Source organism: Hyposmocoma kahamanoa, unplaced genomic scaffold (genome assembly GCF_003589595.1).
Source record: "Hyposmocoma kahamanoa isolate Upper Pololo Valley unplaced genomic scaffold, ASM358959v1 102, whole genome shotgun sequence".
Lineage (NCBI taxonomy): Eukaryota > Metazoa > Arthropoda > Insecta > Lepidoptera > Cosmopterigidae > Hyposmocoma > Hyposmocoma kahamanoa.
The window spans coordinates 16,996,257-17,018,830 of NW_020653337.1; the positions used below are offsets into that span (position 1 = coordinate 16,996,257).

The 22,574-nt window shown below is 37.9% G+C and overlaps 2 protein-coding genes across 4 annotated transcripts in view; one reads left to right on the forward strand and one right to left on the reverse strand.

Annotated features, from left to right (window-relative positions):
• Positions 1 to 345: 345 nt before the first annotated feature.
• The window catches only part of LOC113232038 (rab3 GTPase-activating protein catalytic subunit), a 49,822-nt gene continuing 27,593 nt past the window's right edge, over positions 346 to 22,574 (reverse strand). The window contains exons 3-4 of the mRNA XM_026466666.1: positions 1,804 to 2,056; positions 346 to 1,701 (exon numbers count right to left, since the gene is read on the reverse strand). Of these exons, the coding sequence (XP_026322451.1) occupies positions 940 to 1,701; positions 1,804 to 2,056 (1,015 nt within the window). The 3' untranslated portion in view covers positions 346 to 939. The remainder of the gene's footprint in view (positions 1,702 to 1,803; positions 2,057 to 22,574) is intronic.
• LOC113232017 (leucine-rich repeat and immunoglobulin-like domain-containing nogo receptor-interacting protein 1) overlaps positions 3,228 to 22,574 on the forward strand; it is a 44,437-nt gene continuing 25,090 nt past the window's right edge. Inside the window, exon 1 of one of the 3 annotated variants that reach the window (XM_026466656.1) lies at positions 3,228 to 3,440. In XM_026466656.1, the coding sequence (XP_026322441.1) occupies positions 3,438 to 3,440 (3 nt within the window). In that variant the 5' untranslated portion in view covers positions 3,228 to 3,437. The remainder of the gene's footprint in view (positions 3,441 to 22,574) is intronic. The other 2 variants (XM_026466648.1, XM_026466639.1) reach the window with 2 other exon arrangements.

Genomic DNA, 22,574 nt, shown 5'->3' on the forward strand with positions numbered 1-22,574 from the left:
CAAAAATTTCGAGAATCTCAACGAGTTTTTGGCATTTTCAAGACTCGACACTGATGTTTTCAAGAATATCTATCGAGACTTTTGAGACTGAATTAAACAGTATTAAAAAATGTACTAAATCAACAGTCATATTCTATTCTGGTTACATGGACATGGCAACACTGTAGCGTGGAGCTTAGTATAATCTGTGGAGATTAGGTCCTCTCTATCTGAAATTACGTTAAACGCCCTTTGTTTTTTTCGTGCCCACTATAAAAATTAAAAAAAACTTTTATAAATAATTTATATTTTATAATTTGAGCTAATAAAGAATTTATATTTTACTGCCTAAATCCCTAACGTATAAGTATGAAAACTTACTTTTGAAGTCGTCTCGAAAGTCTCGTTTTTCCCGGTATTTGGCAAACGGCACCGAGATTTGTCTTTTTTCAAGACACGCGGAAATGCAGCGAAACTGTAAGCCCTAATGGCTACCGTGTCGCGCTGCGATCGAAGTCTGGAGCTCGCAAGACTAAGGCAAACATTATTTTTTACTAACTATAATAAAATACACATGAAAGCAGAATTGAAGATATCACTGCGTTATTTAGCACGAATTTGAAAATCTACACTAGAAATAATGACATTGGGATCAAGATAAGAAATTATTATTATATATTAGTATACATATAAGACATTATTATTAAAGTACAAAGCAGTTACCTAACGCTTCACTAGATAATTCAGATATGTAAGGAAAATCTATAATATATTCATGCTGTGGCTTACAGTGGATCGATTTAAAACTTTATGGCCTCTTATTTGTATCCTCACAAGCAACTACTACAATTGCTATACTCACTTTCTTTTATCTACCTACACTAGCTTCTATCACTACGCATTAACAAACTTGGCCCTTAGAAATGGTAATCATGCACTATGTGGTGATTACGAATAATGCTACAAACAAACTATGCGCTCTGTAAACGCTCCGATGATGGTCATGTCGGTTGATAGAGCTGCCCGCATCACTTGTGGTGCTACTGCATCTTTAACCTTGAGTGTGAACTCAAATCGCGTCGGGGACGGAAGAGTTCCACCCACAGCGTTCAAAATTCTCGTCCTTCCTGCTGCATCCAAAGGTTTCCCTTCAACACTATCGCCCAACACCGTCCGCGCACACAACGACCGACATGCTTCTTTCTCAGCTTCGTATAGTTCTCTCGAGGCTATCTCAAAAGTTCTTCTTTTATCCAATCCGCTGACACTGGAACTAGCTCCAGGCACACCTTCCTCCATAGCCTTGTTTGCTCCAGCTCGTAACAAAGCTGGGAGCAACAGTTCAACGACATTACTTACTGTGCGAGAACGAAGGAAATGTAAAACCTGCTCCGCCTCTCGAGTTTCATCAAAGAGTCTACGTTGTCGTGATGCTGGAACAGGTCTGGCTACATTCCAAGCTTCGACCCAAGGGTTACCAGGTAACAACATCCTATCTCCTAACGCACCACCATTATCTGGTTTCCAATCTCGAGGCGAATACCACTGCACAAAATCACATAACTCAGCACCAGGGTTAGCGGCTTTGAATGATTCCATGTCGGACAGCAAAGAAGCGCTCATCATTCTTGCGCGTAGTTCTGATGCTTTCGCATCGTCGCCAAGGCGCACCATCAATTCGGCATCTTCTTCTAACTGGTCTTCAGTTTTTGGCGCCGGATCCTATATTGAAAAGTCAAATTAAATTATGCAAATCATAACCAAAAGTATCCAGTTACCGCGACTACAATAAAGTAACAGTACCTGTATTATCGTTATGCATACCTGAGTACGTGGAATGTAAAGAGGTGCTCCGTTTTTAAGCGTGGCGTCGCCAAGTTTTTCTATGCGACCAACGGGTCGATCCCAAAGAGGGTGTTCCTCGCCCTCCCCGTCTGAGCAATCGAAGAACTCATCATCAGACGAGTTACCAGTTACGCTGTTCTTTCCATCTAATGCTCGTTTGATGCAGCAATTGAGGAGCTGCAGTTTCTGATGAAGTAGGCAAGTTCGCGCGTTGGGTGTTCCGTCGGCCACACTGTTGACAATAATATTCACTAACGTATTATACGCGACTACACTGAATATAAATTAAACCTTAACTGCTAATTTATTCCACATCTATGTACGTGACTATAGGTAAATCAATATGAACAGACTTAAATATAATGTGAGAGATATCATTTTAATTTGGTGATGGGCAAAGCCGTGATGTAAATTTCGATGATTATTTATTTTTAATTGTTATATTAAGTGCTTATGAAATAATCTCAGTACAGAGTACTAAAAAACCGACCTCAAAAGTTCGTGGAATTACATTTATTTGCGAAATTTTATTGAAATCTGTTACGAGAAAGTGCGCGAAACAGGATTCATCACCTAGTTTACCACCCGTAGAGTGAAATATTTTCTTCCAATTTATATTGGACCAATATTGACGTACCCTCTTTCCAACAAAAAAATCTTAATCGGTTCACCTGTTTTTGAAGTAAGTTAAAAAGAGCATCCTGATTCTTTTTGTGGAAAAATATGCATATTACAATATTTATCATAATTTATCATCAATAGTATTTAATACAATATTGTACTTTTTCGCATTTAAAAACCTTGCCAGTGCGGAACTAATTTCGAAACCTGTTACTTATTTTGAATTTCTTGTCACATTAAGCAACGACCGTCACGTATACAACTTTCACTGCGAAGAAATTTAAAGGAGACAAAATACGCTGTCTCAAAAAGAAAGCAAATAAATCATAAGAAAATCGACAAATGTTTAACGAACAACACATTAAGCGTAAAGTTTCTCTTACATGTAAGTATGCAAATTTCATGGCAGGCCCCATGAAATCCGTTGCCAGCTATAATCATAAAAACAAAAAGTAGTTGTTGAGCGCACCTGGCGCTAGAGAATGTGAGGGTCTCCAAATCAGAGATTAGTATGTCACGACCTAGAAACGGCGCGAACTCAACTAAACGCGCGAACGCTCTCGAAACCGTTACCACATTGAATTACAAATGTGGTGAGACGAGCAAGAGTGGAGTGTAAGGCGTCAGCGCGTTCTGAGCAGTTGTTGGTCGTGTAATCGGTCGGCGAACCGTTTGTTTACGGGAGGAGCGTAGTCGCGGAGCCGGTGCCGCGGAACTAGGTGTAGGTCAGGAAGCTGGAGGGGGCCGCTGCGCCAGCACACTCCGTCGCCGACGCAGCCGCGAGCGCACCGTGCAGAGATGGGCCCAACTTTGCCGGCCTAAACATTATTCCGGTTCCGTAACGTTCAATGAAAGTGACCCCTTTCCCACTGTTGTGACTTAAGGATGACCAGATGTAGGTGATTTTGACAAAAAAAATTTACGTGACAGTGTCAGCCGAAAGTGGCCATCTTCAAAGGATTTTCCGAGTATTCTGCAGGATTCTCCACGTCATGGTAAGTTTACGTAATTTATTATTTTCACTATTTATTCATACTATTACCGGTACCGTTCGAGAAAATAATGTAGCGTACATTGACCCACTTCGACTAAACAGTCTTCAACGAGCCGACATCAACAATACTGTGCTTTTCCACGATTATGCGAAACATACTTTTTTCGATATCATATTACAATCTCTTGGCGGAGATCTCGTTCTGTAGAGTTACTTCTATAAAATGTCGACTTGTTAAACTTTTATCATATTCCTCGTAATTCAACATGAAAGCGCAGCTTTCAACGAAATTTAAGCTCAGACAACTGATATTTACTAAGCTACTGGAGAAATGTTAGGAGTGGAAAGCATTTCGAGACAATCATACAATTACCTACACAATATTGTTAATAAAATTATAATATCAATTATTAAAATTTTTTTTTGCACCTACCGTTAATCTGTAAGGTTTTATAAATTTATTTTCTATAAGGCCTTTATATGAATTGAATAAAGACGACCTCAAATTCGTTCAAGTCAAGTGTTTGAAGTCCCTGGGTTCGATAGAGCCACATTGAGAGAGTATGAGACAAACAAAAAATAAGCTGTTCATCTATAAGATTGTATATATTATTATTTATTTTCTATAGAGCCATATTGAGAGAGACCTAAGCTAAACTAAACAGAAGACCAAAACCAAACAGATTTTGTTATTTTTTATTCAGTTAGAAATAAAAAATTCCTTATATTCCTTATATATTATATATTTGGCAAATAAATGTCGTCTGGTAAACGCCGCAAGAATGTAGAATGTCAAATATGACAGGAATTGGCAGTGATCTCAATCCATGCTCCGTGTGACAAATCAGACGACGCGCTCACGTGTGACTGTAATACTTTCTCTTCTAAAATGATAATATTATAGATTTAATATCTGTTGAATTGTCCACACCAGCTAAAGTCCTAATGGATATATGTCGATTTTTTTTAATTTATGGGAAGGGGGCCTATTTCATCACCAGGCGAAACATGTCCAATTATGCTCATAAACTTTTCCCAGAGTAGGAACTGGCAACCATTGAAATGGCTAGAAATATATGAAAGTAATGTAATTTTCGAGTCCCGATTATGCGTAATCGATTCTTGTGCGGGTAAAGTTTTCTTGAATGTCGACTTTATAGTGTGTTTGCGGAATCGGGGCGTTCACCTTAGAGGGGTTGGGAGGTTAGACCCAGCTATTTCGTCGTTTATTTAGTAGCAACTTCTGATGCGTCAAGAAAAGCAGTTTTAATAAAATTCACAAGCTACACTTCAAAACGAGTATCATTTACTTACAATCAATAACAACTAAAAGTTCCAGTTCACAATAAATAGGACAAAACATAACAGTATTAGGTAGTAAACTGTTATACAATCCCAGGCGCCTTCCCAACGTGTAACAACACAAATAACATTTTCATAAATAATATTATCTTCATTTTCTTTATGCTATTTGAGAATCTCTCAGAAATATAGCTTTGTTGAGCAGCTTATTCCTATTATGAGAGTACGACATATGTGATTATTCTCCATTTTACAAAATCCAGCTAAATAACAAATTGTAAGAAATCTACACAAAATAATCTCAGTACAGAGTACTAAAAAAACCGACCTCAAAAGTACGTGGAATTACGTCTATTTGCTAAGTTTTATTGAAATATCCCCTAGTTCACCATATACATATACAGGACTTGACAATGGAGATAGTAAAAATCGCTTTTCACTACTCAAAGTATATTGAGAGAAAAACGCTTTGAATTGGAGAAATAGCAAAATCAACCATAAAAATAATTGCTCCTTAAGTAAAATTTAGGCGCTATTTATAAAAAAGAATCTTCATGAGTGAACACTAGTGAACAGCCACACTTAGAAATGGATGATTTTCTTCAAAAAGAAATGGGACCACTACGGCAGTACCCCCTTTCCAACAAAAAAAGAATCATGAAAATCGGTTCATAAATACTGGAGTTATCGCGTAGCACACATACAAAAAAAACATACAGTCGAATCTGAGAACCTCCTCCTTTTTTGAAGTCGGTTAAAAACAAAAACAAACTAGACTACATAACATCACATGCTTCGCTCTGAGCCCAAAGTAAGTAGTTAAAGCACTTGTGTTATGGAAATCTGATACAACGACGGTACCACAAACACCCAGTCCTGAGACAATATAGAAAAGTTAGTACGTCTACATAAATACGGGGATCGAACGTTCTTAGTGTCGACACTAAGAACACCGGTGTGCAAGCCACTCAACCACGGAAGGCGCCAAAAAACAGTTGGAAACAAAATACTATCTACGATCAAAAGTAAACGTTGAAACAATATATCGCGTTCAGCGTGAATATAAGTTCTGTTTGCAATATATCCTGTTCATCCCGAATGTCAAAGCGCCAAATTAAGGTAAACATGACCTATTTCAACCCTCGTATGAAAGCGTTTGTTCTGTTTTCCATGCAGATCAATAATGAGCTGATGCTAACATAGAAAGCTACATGTACAGTCGGTGCCCTAAGATACCTGACTTACCTTAGCCGACCTTTTGGTTTTGAGAGCTTTCGTACGCATATTCTTTATGGTTGAAATTTGTATTCTGTATTTAAGTAAGTATACATTTAGCAGCATTAGAGCTCCTTGTGAAAGAGTTCATCCAGAGAGGTACTGCCACCTTACCTATTTTTGCCGCCAAGCAGTATTGTGAGCATTACCGCGTTCCGGTTTCGAAGGCTAAAGGTGCTGGTGAAATTACAGGCACATAGCACTTGTCAACATATGTATCAGGGTGTCGGGCGCAGTGGCAGTGCCACTCAGATTTATGCGATTTAAAGCTCTGAGTGGCACTGCAACTGTTAAGGACAGATGTGTCGCTTAGCACTAGACACACTACTTGTTGGTCCCATCTCGTAGTATGATGTAAACTAAGTTTCTTAAAACGTGATTCACTAATGATGCAAAAATGCTGAAATTATACCAAAATGAATTTTACGGCTCACGGGTTAACGGTTCAGGTATGTTAAGGCATCGACTGTACCTTACTACAAGGTATAAGGTATTTACTATCCTCCTACCTAAAACTCTGAAATCACAGACAAGACCTAAGCAATGAAACACGTGTGGTATTCAAATTACATAATTTCGTTCTCGCCTCGTAACAATACGCAGTTACATTGTCACACGACAAAACGGTACGGTACTTTGTCACATATCAAAAATACATTACGCTTTTTTCACGTCGTCTGTTTCCCTCACGTACGCATCACGTACACGTACAAGTTAACTAACGACATCCATTTCCTTGCTAAGTAAGCGGACCACAAAATGTACAAAACGTAAAACGAGACGAAGGGCACTCAGCCTATTAGCAAACAGCTCTACATTTACCAGAGCTTACCATTTTAATTCTTTCATTAAAGCACATTGCGTTTCTCTTAATATAAGAAAGACATTTTTGCAAAGCATATAACGTTGTCTATGGTAAAATGCAAGAAAGAATGCTCGGTGCAATGGTCTTATATACTAAAAAAGGCAGATAGGTTACCAACATGCCTGCATGATCGGACAGTTATTTGATTCGAAAATCAAATAACTGTACGATATTGCAATCAGTCTGCGTCGAGCAAAGAGACGAAGCTAACATTTGTAAAATTGAGTCATTTTATTCAAATTTCAAGAAAATTGCTGTCGTGTGTATTTAGAAAGCAAATAAAACATAACGAATCCCTTATCATGCGTAAGTAAGCAAAAATATTTACAATATTATATATTTTATTTATTTTTCTGTTTATTTTAATACAATAACAGTTGCTACTTGAAGATAGAGATAGTGGATTATTTTTGTAGCGAGTACGAAAAGGACGCATGAACACCGGTCATAGATTATAAGTGGATGAATAGTTTGATTCAATGATTAACTTAAAATATTCCCTTCAACTGAATCAATGAATTCATTAAAACACAAAACAATCAAACAGGAATTTTAATTAACTTTGAACAATTAGTATACTTATTAGATACAAATTGATTTTATTCATTATTCCCAAGTGAAAGTAATAGGGAGAAAGTTATTTGAATAGTAAACATAGTTATCCTATTCTCAAATCGATATTTCAACATCCAAGGCGTGGTTTACAACGACTGTTGAGGATTGTTGACGGAACTAACTACTATCTAAATACCGTCTACAAATACAATTCATTACCAAATTTGAAAATGCTTTTATGGGAACTATATACAGGGTTATTTATAAAATATTAACAACCTCGCAGTACTCCCGGGGCACTACACAGAACCTATTCGTGTCCATGTCAAGTCATCCGTGACCATGGAATCTGTAAGGCCCGAAACGTTGGTATGGTTTAGATCCGAAACAATATTTTCTATGTGTAACTATCGCGGAAACCTAAGAACTCGATACCAATTTAGGAAACGAACTTTCCTCTCCTCCTCATCTAGAGCCTGGAAACACTGAGTCGCCGATGTCGTCGAAAATATCTTTTCATTATGTGTAGGAATATGTAATAATACGAACGGAGCCCGAATGTTCGGCGACGTGCAATGCTGTTTAGAAACACGCGAAATATAATTTCTCGCGTTGATTCTACATACGTATGTATTTGTGAACACATCGCACTTAGTCGACGTTGCGTGACTTTCTTAACCGTTTACAATACAGACAGTTATTACAAAAGTATGCATTTTTACGATAATAGCACGGTTTAAAAGATACGCGCACCCAATATACATTTTTTGTATCATTTAAACTCGCATTACACGCAAACTTTTCAAAAGCCAGCCAGTGCATGAGTGAATAGGGTGAAGATATCTGCTACATTATAGTGGCGCAACGCCTGAATTTCCTCTTTAAAATATGCATACGAAATGCAGGAGCGTGCCGTATTAAAATTTTTGTTCAATTCACTGCATTTACTGCGGGCATTGCATTTCCACGTCTACAGATAAAGTGCGACGAGATGACAGTGTCATAATCTAAGCAATCTTGTATACGTTTCAGATGGAAGTATTTTTGATTGTAATTGATCGTGGTATTTGTAATATAATAAAAGTAAACCTTCAATTACTCCAATCTATACAATTTCTTTCCGTCTATAAAAGGTATTTTGTGAGTACATATAATAATCTCCCTAAATACGATCTCTACCAATTTCCCACAACAATGTCGCGAATTCTAGTTCGATTTTAATCAATAGTCCACAAATATGTGTGCGTTGAAAACGTCGATAATGGTAGTTTATAGAGCAACTGTTTAGTCAACTACACCATAACACAGGCTGGCTTTCTCCGATAAAACAATAAAACTCTTTAGTGCCTTCGCATCACATACTTTTAATTCAGTTAAGTCACTACACTATAAAAGCCAATAGAAGACATTACTCGTCTCGGTTCTTTCATCAAATTATACATATATATGTTTACATATATACACTCCCGGACACGTAATTCGAGCCACCTTCCATTTTTATCCTTAAAGGGCTAGAATAAAAAATATAGTTAGCATCGAAGAAAAAGGTTTCTCCGGTTTTTTCAATTCAAATAAGGACTTAAGAAAAGAATAAATAGTAAATAAAGTATACCAGTTTCAAAGTTGCATATTAGTTCTTGACCAATCAAGCATTGTTGAAGCTAAGGGTATTTATGTTGAAAACGCAAGGAGGCCCGAATTATGTGTCCGGGATTATATTTCTCTTTGTAGAGATGTTGAAACTACGGTTCTATAATTTGATTTTACCATGTTAACTATTAACGTTTATATATCATTATTTTTATGCCTATTTAAAATAACTTGGGAAATACTTACTCCGTGGCCGAACGGTTACCATCCTGGACTGCCACGCATAGGTCTAGGGTTCGATTCCCGGGCCTTATAAATTGGATTAATTATCGGTGTTTGGCCAAATAACGCTACGTTTGTAATCCTCAGCAATAATTTTAACCACGACCTTAGTTCTCAAATATAATAACAATATCAATATCCTTACTAGTTTTACGGTAGTGCCTTATTAACATCTCAAATTAAGGTCATAGATACTTTTGTGTTAGTATTGATTTCATCACAATAAAAACAATACACTGTTACAATAATAACAAGGACAATAAATAACATGTAATGTAAAAAGAATGTGCGTCGCTCGAATAAGCGATCCGTGACGAAAAGTAGGCAGAAGGCATTACGACTAAGCCTTTAGGGAAACAGCGCTAAGAGCAGCCGGCAAGCTCCGAATGTTGTAAGCACCGGAGTTTTAAGCTCTGCAACCAGTCTGCACGAACAGTAAACTTCCACCGCGCTAGCTTTCAGTATAAATTAGGGTTAAACTTGCATAATGAGTCCTCGTCAGTGAGCTTAAGCTTCTAAATCGGATCTTTCATCGGCCTGATCCCGAAAATTAATTTTCAATTGTAATTACGACAGGATACGAAAAGTTGCCTTTAAAACACGTTATTTAAAGCTTTAAGACCACAATTTACACATAACGTGGGTGTTCTAGTCCAGTTTTAGGTAAATTCCATTTTAAAATTTAAACATAATTAAAACCAAAATTGAATTTTAAAACAGGACAAAATGTTTACACATTTTAAAACAATCGTTAAAACCTTCAACATGCTCTTCTGAAAAAAAATCGAATTATCGCTTACTTCTACAAAACACCGACGATATCATGTCATCGCATCGGATAAGGATTTCTGTCTTCCAGAAACGTGCGTGACTTGACGCGAGGTGCATGGTGAGAGTATCAAGTGCCAAAGGCGACATGGACTTCACCAAAATGCCAAAATGTTGTTTATAATTGCTGTTACAGGGCCACTATAACTGGCTTCTGCGATTCACTCACTAATTAAACGAACTCTCTCAGGGATTATTATTACCACTTTCATAGTGACATTTTCAGCATGCCATGTCGTCGGAACCGTATGCTAGTTTGGTATGCGTTTGCGTTATTCCGCTTGTTAGTCGTCTGTGTATTTCAAACATACTTAATGTTTCACTCGCGTCACAAATAAATATATACTTCACAAGCTACTTCTCTCGCTGGGGAGTGACAAACGAAAATGCTGTTTCTAAGCGCGTGCTACGTGTCGTGCAAAGAAATACGCCAAATGTGCTCGATTTTCGGTCGTGACCAAGCACATCGAAACATAATAAACGGCACAAACATTTGACTTCGAAACCTCCAGGCGATATGCATGCACATGTCGTAAATTCGAAATTACTTTCGGGTTAAAAGCTTCTGTTTATAACCTATTCGACCAGACGGTTTCCTCGAGAAATGTGGTAGGGCTGCTGCCAGGACACCCGACCCCACGCACCCGCACCCCATCGGCACCTAGTCTCGTAAACAAGCGTTCATCTGCCACCGAGCCAGATTTACAAGCAATATACAGGAACCTTCATTATTCTCCGAATTCATAAAAACGCCGCGATATTGCGCCATGAAGATAACCACAGATTTAAAATTAAAATATCGCAAAAAGTTAATGTTAAACGCCAAGCATCGAGCCTAATAAATCTCTGCCGAGAATGGAAGGATAATGAATTACTCCCAGACTTTCAAGCTTCAGTTTTTGTGTTTATTGTGTAAAAGTGGTTGGAAAGTGAAGACAAAAGTTCAAAGAGCGAAGCGTCGCGTCGAACGGTCATTCATTAGCGTTGACGAGTGTCATTAAGTTTCTTGCTCGAAATTTTCACCGGAGATCTAGGAGTGGACAAAAACCCTGCGGAACCCAAGACAATGGGCAGACTAACTGTGCCGGTGATTACACAGCCGACGCATGCGTCGTGGGAGACACGCTATTGTACTTCGCGTGTATTGTCTCTTCGGCACTCGTCATTGGCCGGGATTAATGAATGAATATCATCAGCACTACTCCATCGGCACACTAACTAACTTCTGGGTTAATGGCAACATGCTAGGGCATGTGCGAGCAAACATGCGACTCACTAAGTTTTGACTCAGCGAATTTCTTTTTGATCCAACTTTGTAACGTCATTGTGCGACCGACAATTTGGAACCGGTGAATTGTGCCCCAGCTAATGGAATGGTATTTTTTATTTTCTATAATATCGAGTGGTGGGACGGAACGAAACAAGTCGTGTACACACCTGTCCATAACAGTTGCAGTGCCATTCTGAGGTTTAAATCGCAAAGATCTGAAGGGCACTGCGCCCGTTACCCTGAGACATAAGTTGATAAGTCTCATGTGCCTGTAATTTCACCAGTATAGTTATTTTAAAAGTTCTTTATAACACGCGCATTTATATTTTCTTGAAATGTATTTATTTTTGTACCAGTAAATAATTGAACGATTTTCTATTTCAACCTGTGGACATCCGAACCTATGCTACGCAGTGAAGGAATATGAAGTCTTAATTTTCAACTGGCATATACAAAACGACCGTATTAAGTAAGAAATTCGTTTTGTGTTTCAGTCTATTTCACAAACAGTAATACCCATTTAATACTAACAACTGCTAATATTCACTCTACTTTGCCTTATTGCATTAACTGTAAGTTCAGGCTACGTCAAAAAAGAGCTATACTATTGATTTCTAAACTGCACCATTTTTATTACTGCCAGTTACGTGACAGAAATTTACCTAAGTAATTAATACATAATAGGAAATGCAACTATTTTTTCGGATCTAAATCTTTATTTTTTTAATGATATTAAGTGACGGGACGAACAAGTCATGCGCCTGATGGTAAGCTACACGCAGGCAGAAATAGGTAAGGTACGTAAGTACTTCCCTGGACGAACTCTTTCACAAAGAGCTAAGCCGGCACCGCCGGTCCTTTAATGAAGCCGGCACGTGATAATGTATACCTATTTGGAATATTTGGAATAAAAAGTGACTTTAATCTTCCATATTTACAGGTTTATTTGGGCCATGTTTCTACACATATCTTGCAATAATCAATTTTCAATAGTACGCGCTATCTTTCTACGTGCGGCCTCTCAAATGTGAAAATTAAACTTCAAGTAGGAAAAATATATCGAAGATTTTCCAAACCAGTCGCGAAGTACAGATGGTAAAGTATGTTCTTGACAAAAACAAGGGTTTACTGTACTAAAAAAAAATAACAGTATATTGTGCGGAAGATTAGAAGGCAACCTAGACGTGCCGTACTCGCTTGCGGAGTTGTGCAAATTTAAATTGGCAACGGTCACATCATGTGACGTCGAAAGATCATTCCAAGCGTTGTTCCGACCAAACTAACAGAGTTATAATTTTGACAATAAAAAAAAACATTGTGTACTATAACAATAACAGTAATGTAAATAAGATAGAAGCCGAATAAAATTGCTAATTCCTTTTTATAATAAAGCGTGGGCGATTTGTAAACAGATGTTTTTATCTCCATATTTTTACCATATTTCAAAAGCGTTTGCCCATATCACATGTACATATTTTGTAGTTTATATTGCACATTTATTATTTATCATTAGCCCTAGTGATCAGTTACCGATTAATTAAAGCCATCCGCCACAACACATAAGTGCAAAGGTCATAATTTAATATAAGCACCTATTACTAAATAAGGTCACTTTCTATCTTCCGAAATACTTGTTCGCAAATGAAAATGTCTCACATTCGAAAATTAACGAAGTCGTACTTCGGGAAAAAAATTTGGATTCCATTAAAAATATTAGCACTAATATGCGAATTAGAAAACGTGAAAGATAAAAACGCGACAGGTGAATAAGAGAGGTTTGGTTCGCGCTAATCCGTCCATTAGTTATATGATAATATCAAGATAAAGCCCGTACAGAAATTTTCAATTTCGAATCCCAAATGGGATCCAGTTATTTTTAATTTAAAAATTAAAGCTACACGGAAAGGGCAACACTTTTATTCAAATAAAGAGTAAGACGCTCAACTGCATAAATTATTTATTTATTTATTTATTTTATTTATTTATTTTAGGAAGGTTTACAGCTATTAATACAAAATATAAAATACAAACTAAACAACATCAAAGAGCCTATTACAAACCTCCACTTATGCATATCAAAAATAGCAAATTAAGAGCTTTATTTATAGTTTACTATTTATACAGACCAAAGAAAAGAAAAGAAAAACCGGAAAATTTTGCAATGTTAAGCCATTATAGTAAATTAAACAATGATGTACACATAACGAAATATGCAGCTTGAGCACACCTGCAATTAATACCGTCCAAAATAATTCAAAGTTATAGTTCTTCGAATAGTTGCTGTGCTTGTTTCAAACAAATCAAAGTCATATTCAGTGTCATACCTGTTATAGGTACTACAGCCGCGTATCATGAATGTGTTTTGTCTATAATTTGTGTGAGCTATGGGAATGTGAAGCAACGGGCGACTCCGCAAAGTCAATGAGTTAGTACGGAGACCGATTTTAGACAATAATTCCGGACAGTCAATGCCAGCATTAGCCAATTTGGATAGAAAACAAAGATCATTCACTTCACGACGCACTTGAAGAGGCAGAAAATGATACCGCTTGCAACGGTGTTCGTAATCCACGGACTGTTGTCTGGTCTTAAAATCAAGAAATCGCAAAAATCTTTTTTGTATATTCTCTAATCGCGTGATATAGATGTTGTATTGGGGATTCCATACACAGGAAGCGTACTCAAGATGACTACGCACGAAGGCGCAGTACAAAACTTTAATAGTTTTCAAAGATTTCAAATCGTTGGACATACGGATAACGAACCCGAGGGCCTTTGAAGCCTTACTTGCAATATGATCAATATGATCTTTAAAGATTAATTTACTATCATGTATGCCCCCCAAATCCTTAATATTATTGACTCTAGTTAAATTGTGATTATGGAGTATATATTTAGATTCTATTTTGTTATTTTTACGAGAGAAAGTCATACAGAAGCACTTAGTTACATTTAGGTCTAATTTATTCGTAATGCAATATTGTTCGAACCGCCAGAGATCTTCCTGCAGATCACGGATATCAGATGAATTGTTGATAACCTTTAGGATTTTCATATCATCTGCGAAAAGTACAGATTTTGAATAACGAAAGCATTTGTTAATGTCCATTATGAAAATAATAAATAAAAGTGGACCCAAAATTGACCCCTGGGGTACACCAGAAGGTATCTTAGTCCACTGTGACAAAAAACCCCGTAAGACTACAGCCTGATTACGATTATCAATATAGGACGCAAACCAACGACACAAGTTACCATGTATGCCTGCTGCTTGAAGTTTAGAAAGCAATATACAATGGTCTATTCGGTCAAAACATTTTTTGTAATCAGTGTATACTACATCAACCTGTGCTCCTCTTTCCATCCCACTAGTAATGAAATCGTTTGCAATAATCAGGTTTGAGGATGTGGAACGTTGTCTAAGAAAACCATGTTGATCGCCACTAAATGAATTTTGTAAACTAGAATAAACTTCTATATAAACTAACCTTTCCAATACCTTGGCAAATAGACACAATTTGGATATGGGACGATAGTTTTCCACATTACATCTATTCCCTTTCTTATGGACCGGTGTGATGAAGGCAGATTTCCACAGTTTAGGTACAATTCCCTCAGACAATGATCGCCCGTACAACAGACTCAATGGAACCGCCAAACTTTCGGCACATTTTACAATTAAAAGTGGAGGAATCAAATCAGGTCATGGAAATCGGAAACAACGACGGTACCACAAACACCCACACCCGAGACAATAATAGAAAATTTAGGTTTTCTACATTGACTTGGCCGGGGATTTGATCCCCGGGACCTCAGAGATGGCGACACCGTGAAACTCTTTTGTGCATCTCACTTGACAATGGAGGTCGTTTAATTACATCACAATATGTCTTCTACCTAATACAAACATCTGTATTGTTAGTGTACCTAGTAATTTCACATCCAATTAGAGTTGGCAAGGGCAATCCCCCAACTTATCGATTAATGATTGAGGGCAGTGCGTAACACCGCGCACTTTCCCCTTACAGACAATAAGGTTACTGTGAATAAGTGGGCTATTCATCATTTCAACGAATTGACTACATGTACGTAATAATTGCAAAGAACAAATTATACTACAACTTTGTTACCGCGGCTGACACCATACAAAGTATCTTTATAATTGCGTCTTTGTAAATATTTATGTGGTTTAATTTAGTAGTTTTCATTTTGTTTGTGATTTTGTTTTTGTAATTTATCTGTGTCTAAGTGTGAATGTTTTTGATTATTGATTAATATATGAAAGTTTTTTATAATATCAGTTCCTAAATTTGGACACATCGAAAGGGTTGAAATATTGAAGGGAGTCGTTCATGGCGTTTATTAAAATGGAAGGGAAAGCTTCATTGTTAAACTTCAGCCTACTTTTATACGTTACAATTTTCTATTACACGATATCTTGAAATGATTTCATGTTAGATGATAAGCTATACACGCCTGTCCATAACAGTTGCAGTGCCACTCAGAGTTTTATCTGAGGGGCACTGCCACTGCTCCCGTCACCCTGAGGCATAATTTGACAAGTGCCTTACCCTTTAAAACCCAGTAATGCTGCTGCTTGGCGGCAGAAATAGGTAAAGTGGCAGTACTTCCCTGGACAAACCCTTTCACAAGGAGCTCTGCTGCTACGAAAATCTCTTATATTTCCATAAACCAAGAAATGTAAAGTACAAGTTTGCTATGAAAATTTTATCTCGATGACCTTTGTTTCAATTTTGACGCAGAATCAGTCAGTCAACTATACTATCAGGTTTGAAACCAGCAAAAGCCGTTAACGCACTATCACAAAATTAAAACTATCTGCGAATATGCAAACCTATCAACGTTCGTACATCAAAGAGTCGTTAAGACAAGAATGTCGCGCAATGTCTCGGAAGCAACTAAGTTTATTGACCTAGCACTTGCACCGCGCCGGTGACATCCATCTCAGTCACGTTCGGAGATAGATTGGCGGCCATTAGAAATCAGCACTGCGTGATGCTCGTGACCACAAGATACTTAAGGTCAACAGACTATCGTTACCTCCTCTTAAGTCCAATGTACCTAACTAGCCGATTACAGAACTGTACACTCCACCAGGGCTTGGAATATTGGTATTTTCAAAAACCTGTACCACCAAACTAGCTACAGTACCTACCGGTACATAGATGCTACCGCTATAAATTATACCCGTATTTTTACCGGTACCAGGAACCGGTACCATTAACCTTTCTATGATACGGGTACTTGAGATACTGCCGGTATAAATTATACTTGTAATTTTAAGAAATAATTTCATTGATCTTCTAGTCTCCGTATCAATTATCCGGTATTATATAGGTTTTTGTAACAACTATATACCAGATATTATTCCACTTGCATGTTAACCGCAGCCAGACGTGGCAAACTGGCAATGTCACGGGAACAGCTGTGCGTGGAGTACCGGTACCTTTAGGTAAGTATATTGGTTTTCCGTTGGTATCCAGGTATCGAAATATAAAATACCAGTATAATTACATGTATTTTTCATACCGGCACCAATACCTGCACTCTACTTACCTATACGATTAACAAATGCACTATTGGCATCTATTTCGGTCACATTGGATGACTGGCAGTAAACGGACAAGAAGCACGAAACTCGTGAATGTCAACGTTATTGTCAATCACGACAACGATGCTGGTAGACTGATGTTATGATTGATGGCCACTTGCAGAGATTACCGACAAATTTCAAATAAAACTGATCAACGAAATTGTGCCATTCACCTCGTCTAATAAGCGAATTTAGCGTGTAAAGTACATTTCTGTTCATCAGTAACCATAAGCGTGTTGAATGTCTCGCACCACTCGCCATCACAGACACGCTCACGTGCGTGCGGGATTCTGCCGAGTAGGCGGCACGGTGATCTCCGATGCAATCACAACGCATTACCGCCATAGTTTTTGCACACTTCCTATCATCTTCTCAAGAAGATGCAATTCAAATTTCAATAACACGGTACTTCAACTGTTTACAAAAATATTTGAATACGATTTTACAAATCTGTTCAATATGTAAATACTTTCCAAACTTTCCTCATTCATCATGATCTCAAGATTTATTTTCATGGTTGATACATCCGAGAAGGATTTATACCACACATGTGCACTTTTCTTGACACACCGCAATCAATTACACCAAAAAAAGTCTTTTAGATACTTACTACTTACTGGTAATAAGAGAATCTTGAATCTTTTATTTTAGTGTGAATTAGTGTCTGAGTCCGCACACAAATATTTGTACGGGCTTGCATATACAGATGCATAAGTGCAATATATTCACGCCACAAACGATTAACGCTATTTAGGAAGGCAGCGGATTAAGACACAGTGCATCTATTGACAAATAGAAGAGATAGCTGCTGAGTAATGTGCGATTGCAATTATTTGGAGCATCGCAAGGCGTGCCTGGCTGGCTTCCTTCCCGGCAAAATGGCCGGAACGGAACGCGCCCACCCATTACGCGCAAGCTCTCTAGGATCGCGTCCATTATCAGCAACCGGCGATTTGCACCACATAGCGCTCGTATAGCTTCCATTTAATTAATTTTAAATGCGCTGATTGCACAAGATAACGTCGATCACCAGGCAATATCAGATTATTACTTTTTAAATTTTGCAAATAATATCCAAAATACTATTACTCTGCGTGTATCACTATTTTGATGAATCTTAACAAAAATGATAACGTAAAGAGCTCCCATGTTTGAAACATCATCTAAAAAAGTCTAATACAAATTATCCTTATAATGCCTAGTATATTCTTGCAAATTGTACCAAAACACATCATATGGACACAAATGACAAGGCCATAGCAACAAACAGTATTAGACGGTAGGGCAGGCGGCAGACGCGCGATGGAATGGGGATGACATTCAATTTCGTGTAACACTTATTCCGGAATGTGCCCGGCGCTGATGAACCTGGCCCGGTAGAGCATGTGACGTGATCAAAGTCACTGTTGCCTGATCACTTCCTAGAACTGTAAGTTTTCTATCCATATTATTATGCGTCCTACGCAGAATTTTTATTTTCACAAAACTTGGTAGTCTAATGTTTTGATCTACCGCCTCTCAAACAGAGGGCCGTGGTTTCGAATCCGGGCTTGCTCCTCTGATAAGCTTCTCGGTGAAGGAAACCATCGTGATGAAAACACAACCCTCGGAAAGCGTGTGAAGTCTCCAACCCGCATTGGATCAACATTGCGGACTATGGTCCAAACCCTCGCATGAGAGGAGACCCGTGCCCAGCAGTGGGATGTACAAACAGGTTGATGATGACAATGACGATGATGAAAAAGAGGGTGTTATGCCTCGGCTCAATCACGTACCTACAGTATTCGCTAACAACTAACTGTAATGGAGTAAATTACAGTAGCATCTAAATGTTCATATAGTATCAAGTTGTATTGAAAAGCACGATACCGCATAAGTAAACTCGCATGACCCGGACGCAAGAGAAACTTGATACTTTTGTGACATACCAAGTTGAAACGGCACGATTTAAGCATTAACTACGAACGCACTAAATGATATGACGTATTAAAAGTACTTACTTGAAACATTGTTGTTTCATATTGTTTCGCATTTCCAACCGAGCACATAGGGAGTCGCGCTTTCTACCCACACGTACAGTTACTTAGTCGATACAAACCTACACTTTTCTGCCCGGTACGAGATAATTACTACGTTAACGTTTCGCTAACTTATTAAGAAGCATAAGTACCTACAATTATCACGTCTGTCACCTTTGATTACTGTTTTTAGGAATATCTTATTGTATATTCCTACTTACGAAAGTATAGCACCGAATAATAAGATAGTAATGAATAAACTAAGTTCCTAAAGTTGGACATATCGAAAGGGGTTGAAATATTGATGAGGGTCGTTCATGGCGTTTATTAAAGTGGAAGGGAAAGCTCCATTGTTAAAGTTCAGGTTATTTTTATACGTTACAATTTTATACTACACGATATCTTGAAAAGATTTGATGATACAGTGGAAAGGAATCGCATTTTTATTTTTTAGATATCTTGTAATTATTATTGATACAATTTTTTTTTATGATACTAAGTGACGGGATGAACAGGTCGTGCGCCTGGTGGTAAACGACACGCCCGTTCATAACAGTTGCAGTGCTATTCAGTGGGTTAAATCGCAAAGATCTGAAGGGCACTACCACTGCGCCCGCCACGCAGCAGCAACATGTGCCTGTAATTTCACCAGCACCCGTACCTTTGGAAACCGGAACGCAGTATTGCTCACATTACTGCTTGGCGGCAGAAATAGGTAAGGTGGCAGTACCTCGCTGGACGAATTCTTTCACAAGGAGCTCTAAAAATCGATCGCTCCAAAGATCGAACAAACGCAAAGAAAAATTCCTTCGACCCGACTGGACTCGAACCAGTGACTGTTGCCTCAACGTGGTTACCGTTCTGCTAAGCTACGGATCGAAAATAAATTATCCTGTAATTTTATACGTCGGCAATGCTTTCAAAACGCTTTATAGGCATAAATCAACTAAGCAATTAAGCTAAAACCAATTCAAATTCCAATCAAATTATATACTGATTTATACAGAAATAAGTATTAAAGCAGTGGACGTACTCAAAATCGACCGTCCAGTCGCAAAGAGCTCATATCTCTATGTGATGACTTTAATCCTACACAGTGATCCCGGACTGGTCATAACCGGGCTTTAATCTCGGACACTATCATAATTGGATCCCGTGGGTACTAAACCCCATGCCATCGACAATACATCAACGTCGGCTTCTCGTTATAATGTGTGTACGAATGTTAATGCGTCACGTGAATGTGCAGAAATTTGTTTGGTTATAAAACCTTTACAGAATAATGTTTTATTTATTTATTCATAGTGTCCAAATAAACAGAATGGACGATCCTTATAACACCGTAGAGATCACATATTATTACGTAAACAGTTTATTGTACTACAAGACAAATTACAATTTTTAACAAACAATAATGGCTAGTGTACAAAGGCGAGTTTATCCCATAAAAGAATTTCTTCCATCTAACCTTTGAAAAATTGAGAGGAAAGTTGATTTCCGGGTCGGCAATAAAAATAAATAAATAAAAATACTTAACGCTACATTGTTTTTAATAATACTACGTGAGGAGTCGAACAATTCGTGCGCCGGGTGGTAAACGATACGCCTGTACAGTTGCAGTGCCACTCAGAGCTTTAAATCACAAAGATCTGAGGGGCACTGCCACTGCGACCGTCTCCTTGAGACTTAAGTTGATAAGTCCCATGTGACTGTAATCTAATACTAACTCAATAAATACACAAATACATTTACTATATCACATGTAAGTAAAATGTGGTCAGCAATACACATAAATCTATAGTAAAATTAATGTATAATATAAAACTATAAATAAATATATTAAATGTAAATAAAAACTGTGTAAGCTCTAACATGAGAAGATTTCGAGCCTTCTAAAGGGCAAAAATTAGTATGAATGTTACGCATTCTGCGTTCATCCTGTTACTTTGAGATGACACTTAATTTGATCTATTCCAAAATAAACCAAAGCTTTTCAATAATTTCAGTGCCTGTTCAAAGTAGTTTCTGTACGAATAATTTATTATACCAGCAGTACGTAGTTGTATTACTTATATGGGTCAAGCCCCCACCTTCGCATGGCCCTGTCAACCTTCTTAATTACAAGAGCCGAATCATAAGAGACGCACGGCATATCGTTCTTGCTTGGAGTTCTTAAAGTCACAAATCACATATTAGTAAATAGTTTAAAATACACACTGAAAAAAATCTTAATATGTTTTACCCGAGAACCACACCAAATATCTTATCTCTAACTAGAGAATTCCCTGGACTTTGAGTACCAGAGCAACGAAATTTACTCCGGAACAATTTATAAAAATTAATCAATAAATAAATAAATAACGTGCACACTTATAGCCCCGCACTAGGGAAACCCTGTATCGCGGGTGCCATGGACACACACATAGACAACCACAAATTACATCCAAACTCACGAGAGAAATGAATGTAAGCCATACAAATAGTTCTCCCAGCCTGGGAATAGAACCCGGGACCTCCGCGTGGCAGTCCAACATGATAACCGTTCGGCCATGAAGGCAATTTTGTAAACGTGTAATTTTATAAAAGGTAATTTCTCAAATCGGTCCAAATCGGGAAATGAATCCGGGGCTTCCTCTTCGAACGTCTAAGATGCAAACGGGGCACCGAGATCGTGAAAAAATTTTATTAATGAACTTAATTCAATTAGCACCGTTTTGGTGTAATAAGGCCACATCTGCAAAATTACAACTTTTCATGAGCGAGAGTTATAAAATTTCACACTATATGATTTATAATTTGTTTCATGTAGTTCGCATTAGTTTCGTCACTTTCATGGGACAAGCACTTTTGGCGTATACACATGTGACTTATTATAACCAAGGGAATGAATCCTTACTTCAAAATTGTTCAGATGGAAATAGTTACAACTTACACCTTGAACATAGTATAGTAGATTAGTAGAGCTCCTTGTGAAAGAGTTCGTCCAGGGAAGTACTGCCACCTTACCTGCTTCTGCCGCCAAGCACTAATGTAAGCATTACTGCGTTTTTCTGTTTTTAAGGGTAAGGGTGCTAGTGACATTATAGGCACACGGGACTTGTCAAATTATGTCTTGTGGTAACAGGCGCAGTGACATTGACATGGATTTAAAAGCACTGCGTGGCATTGCTACTGTTCAACTACGACGTATTCGTCCTGTCTCTTGGACTTAAGACTTCTCAGTTAATGTCTTAGGGTAACGGGCGTAGTGGGAGTGCTCCTCAGATCTTTGCGATTGAAAACTCTGATTGATGCGTGTCGCTTGCCACCAGGCGCACGACTTGTTCGCCCCGTCACTTATGTCACTTGGTATCATAAAAAAAAGAACATCTTGTTTATTCCAATAAATGTTTTTCAATGTACCATATACGAACTACTATGGTAAGTGTCTTAATTGAGTCAGCTTATAAGGCTTCTGCGGTTGATCTAAATACACACTTTACCATCACGAACATCAATTATAATGTCACGCCTCATAAACTATACACATGTTAATA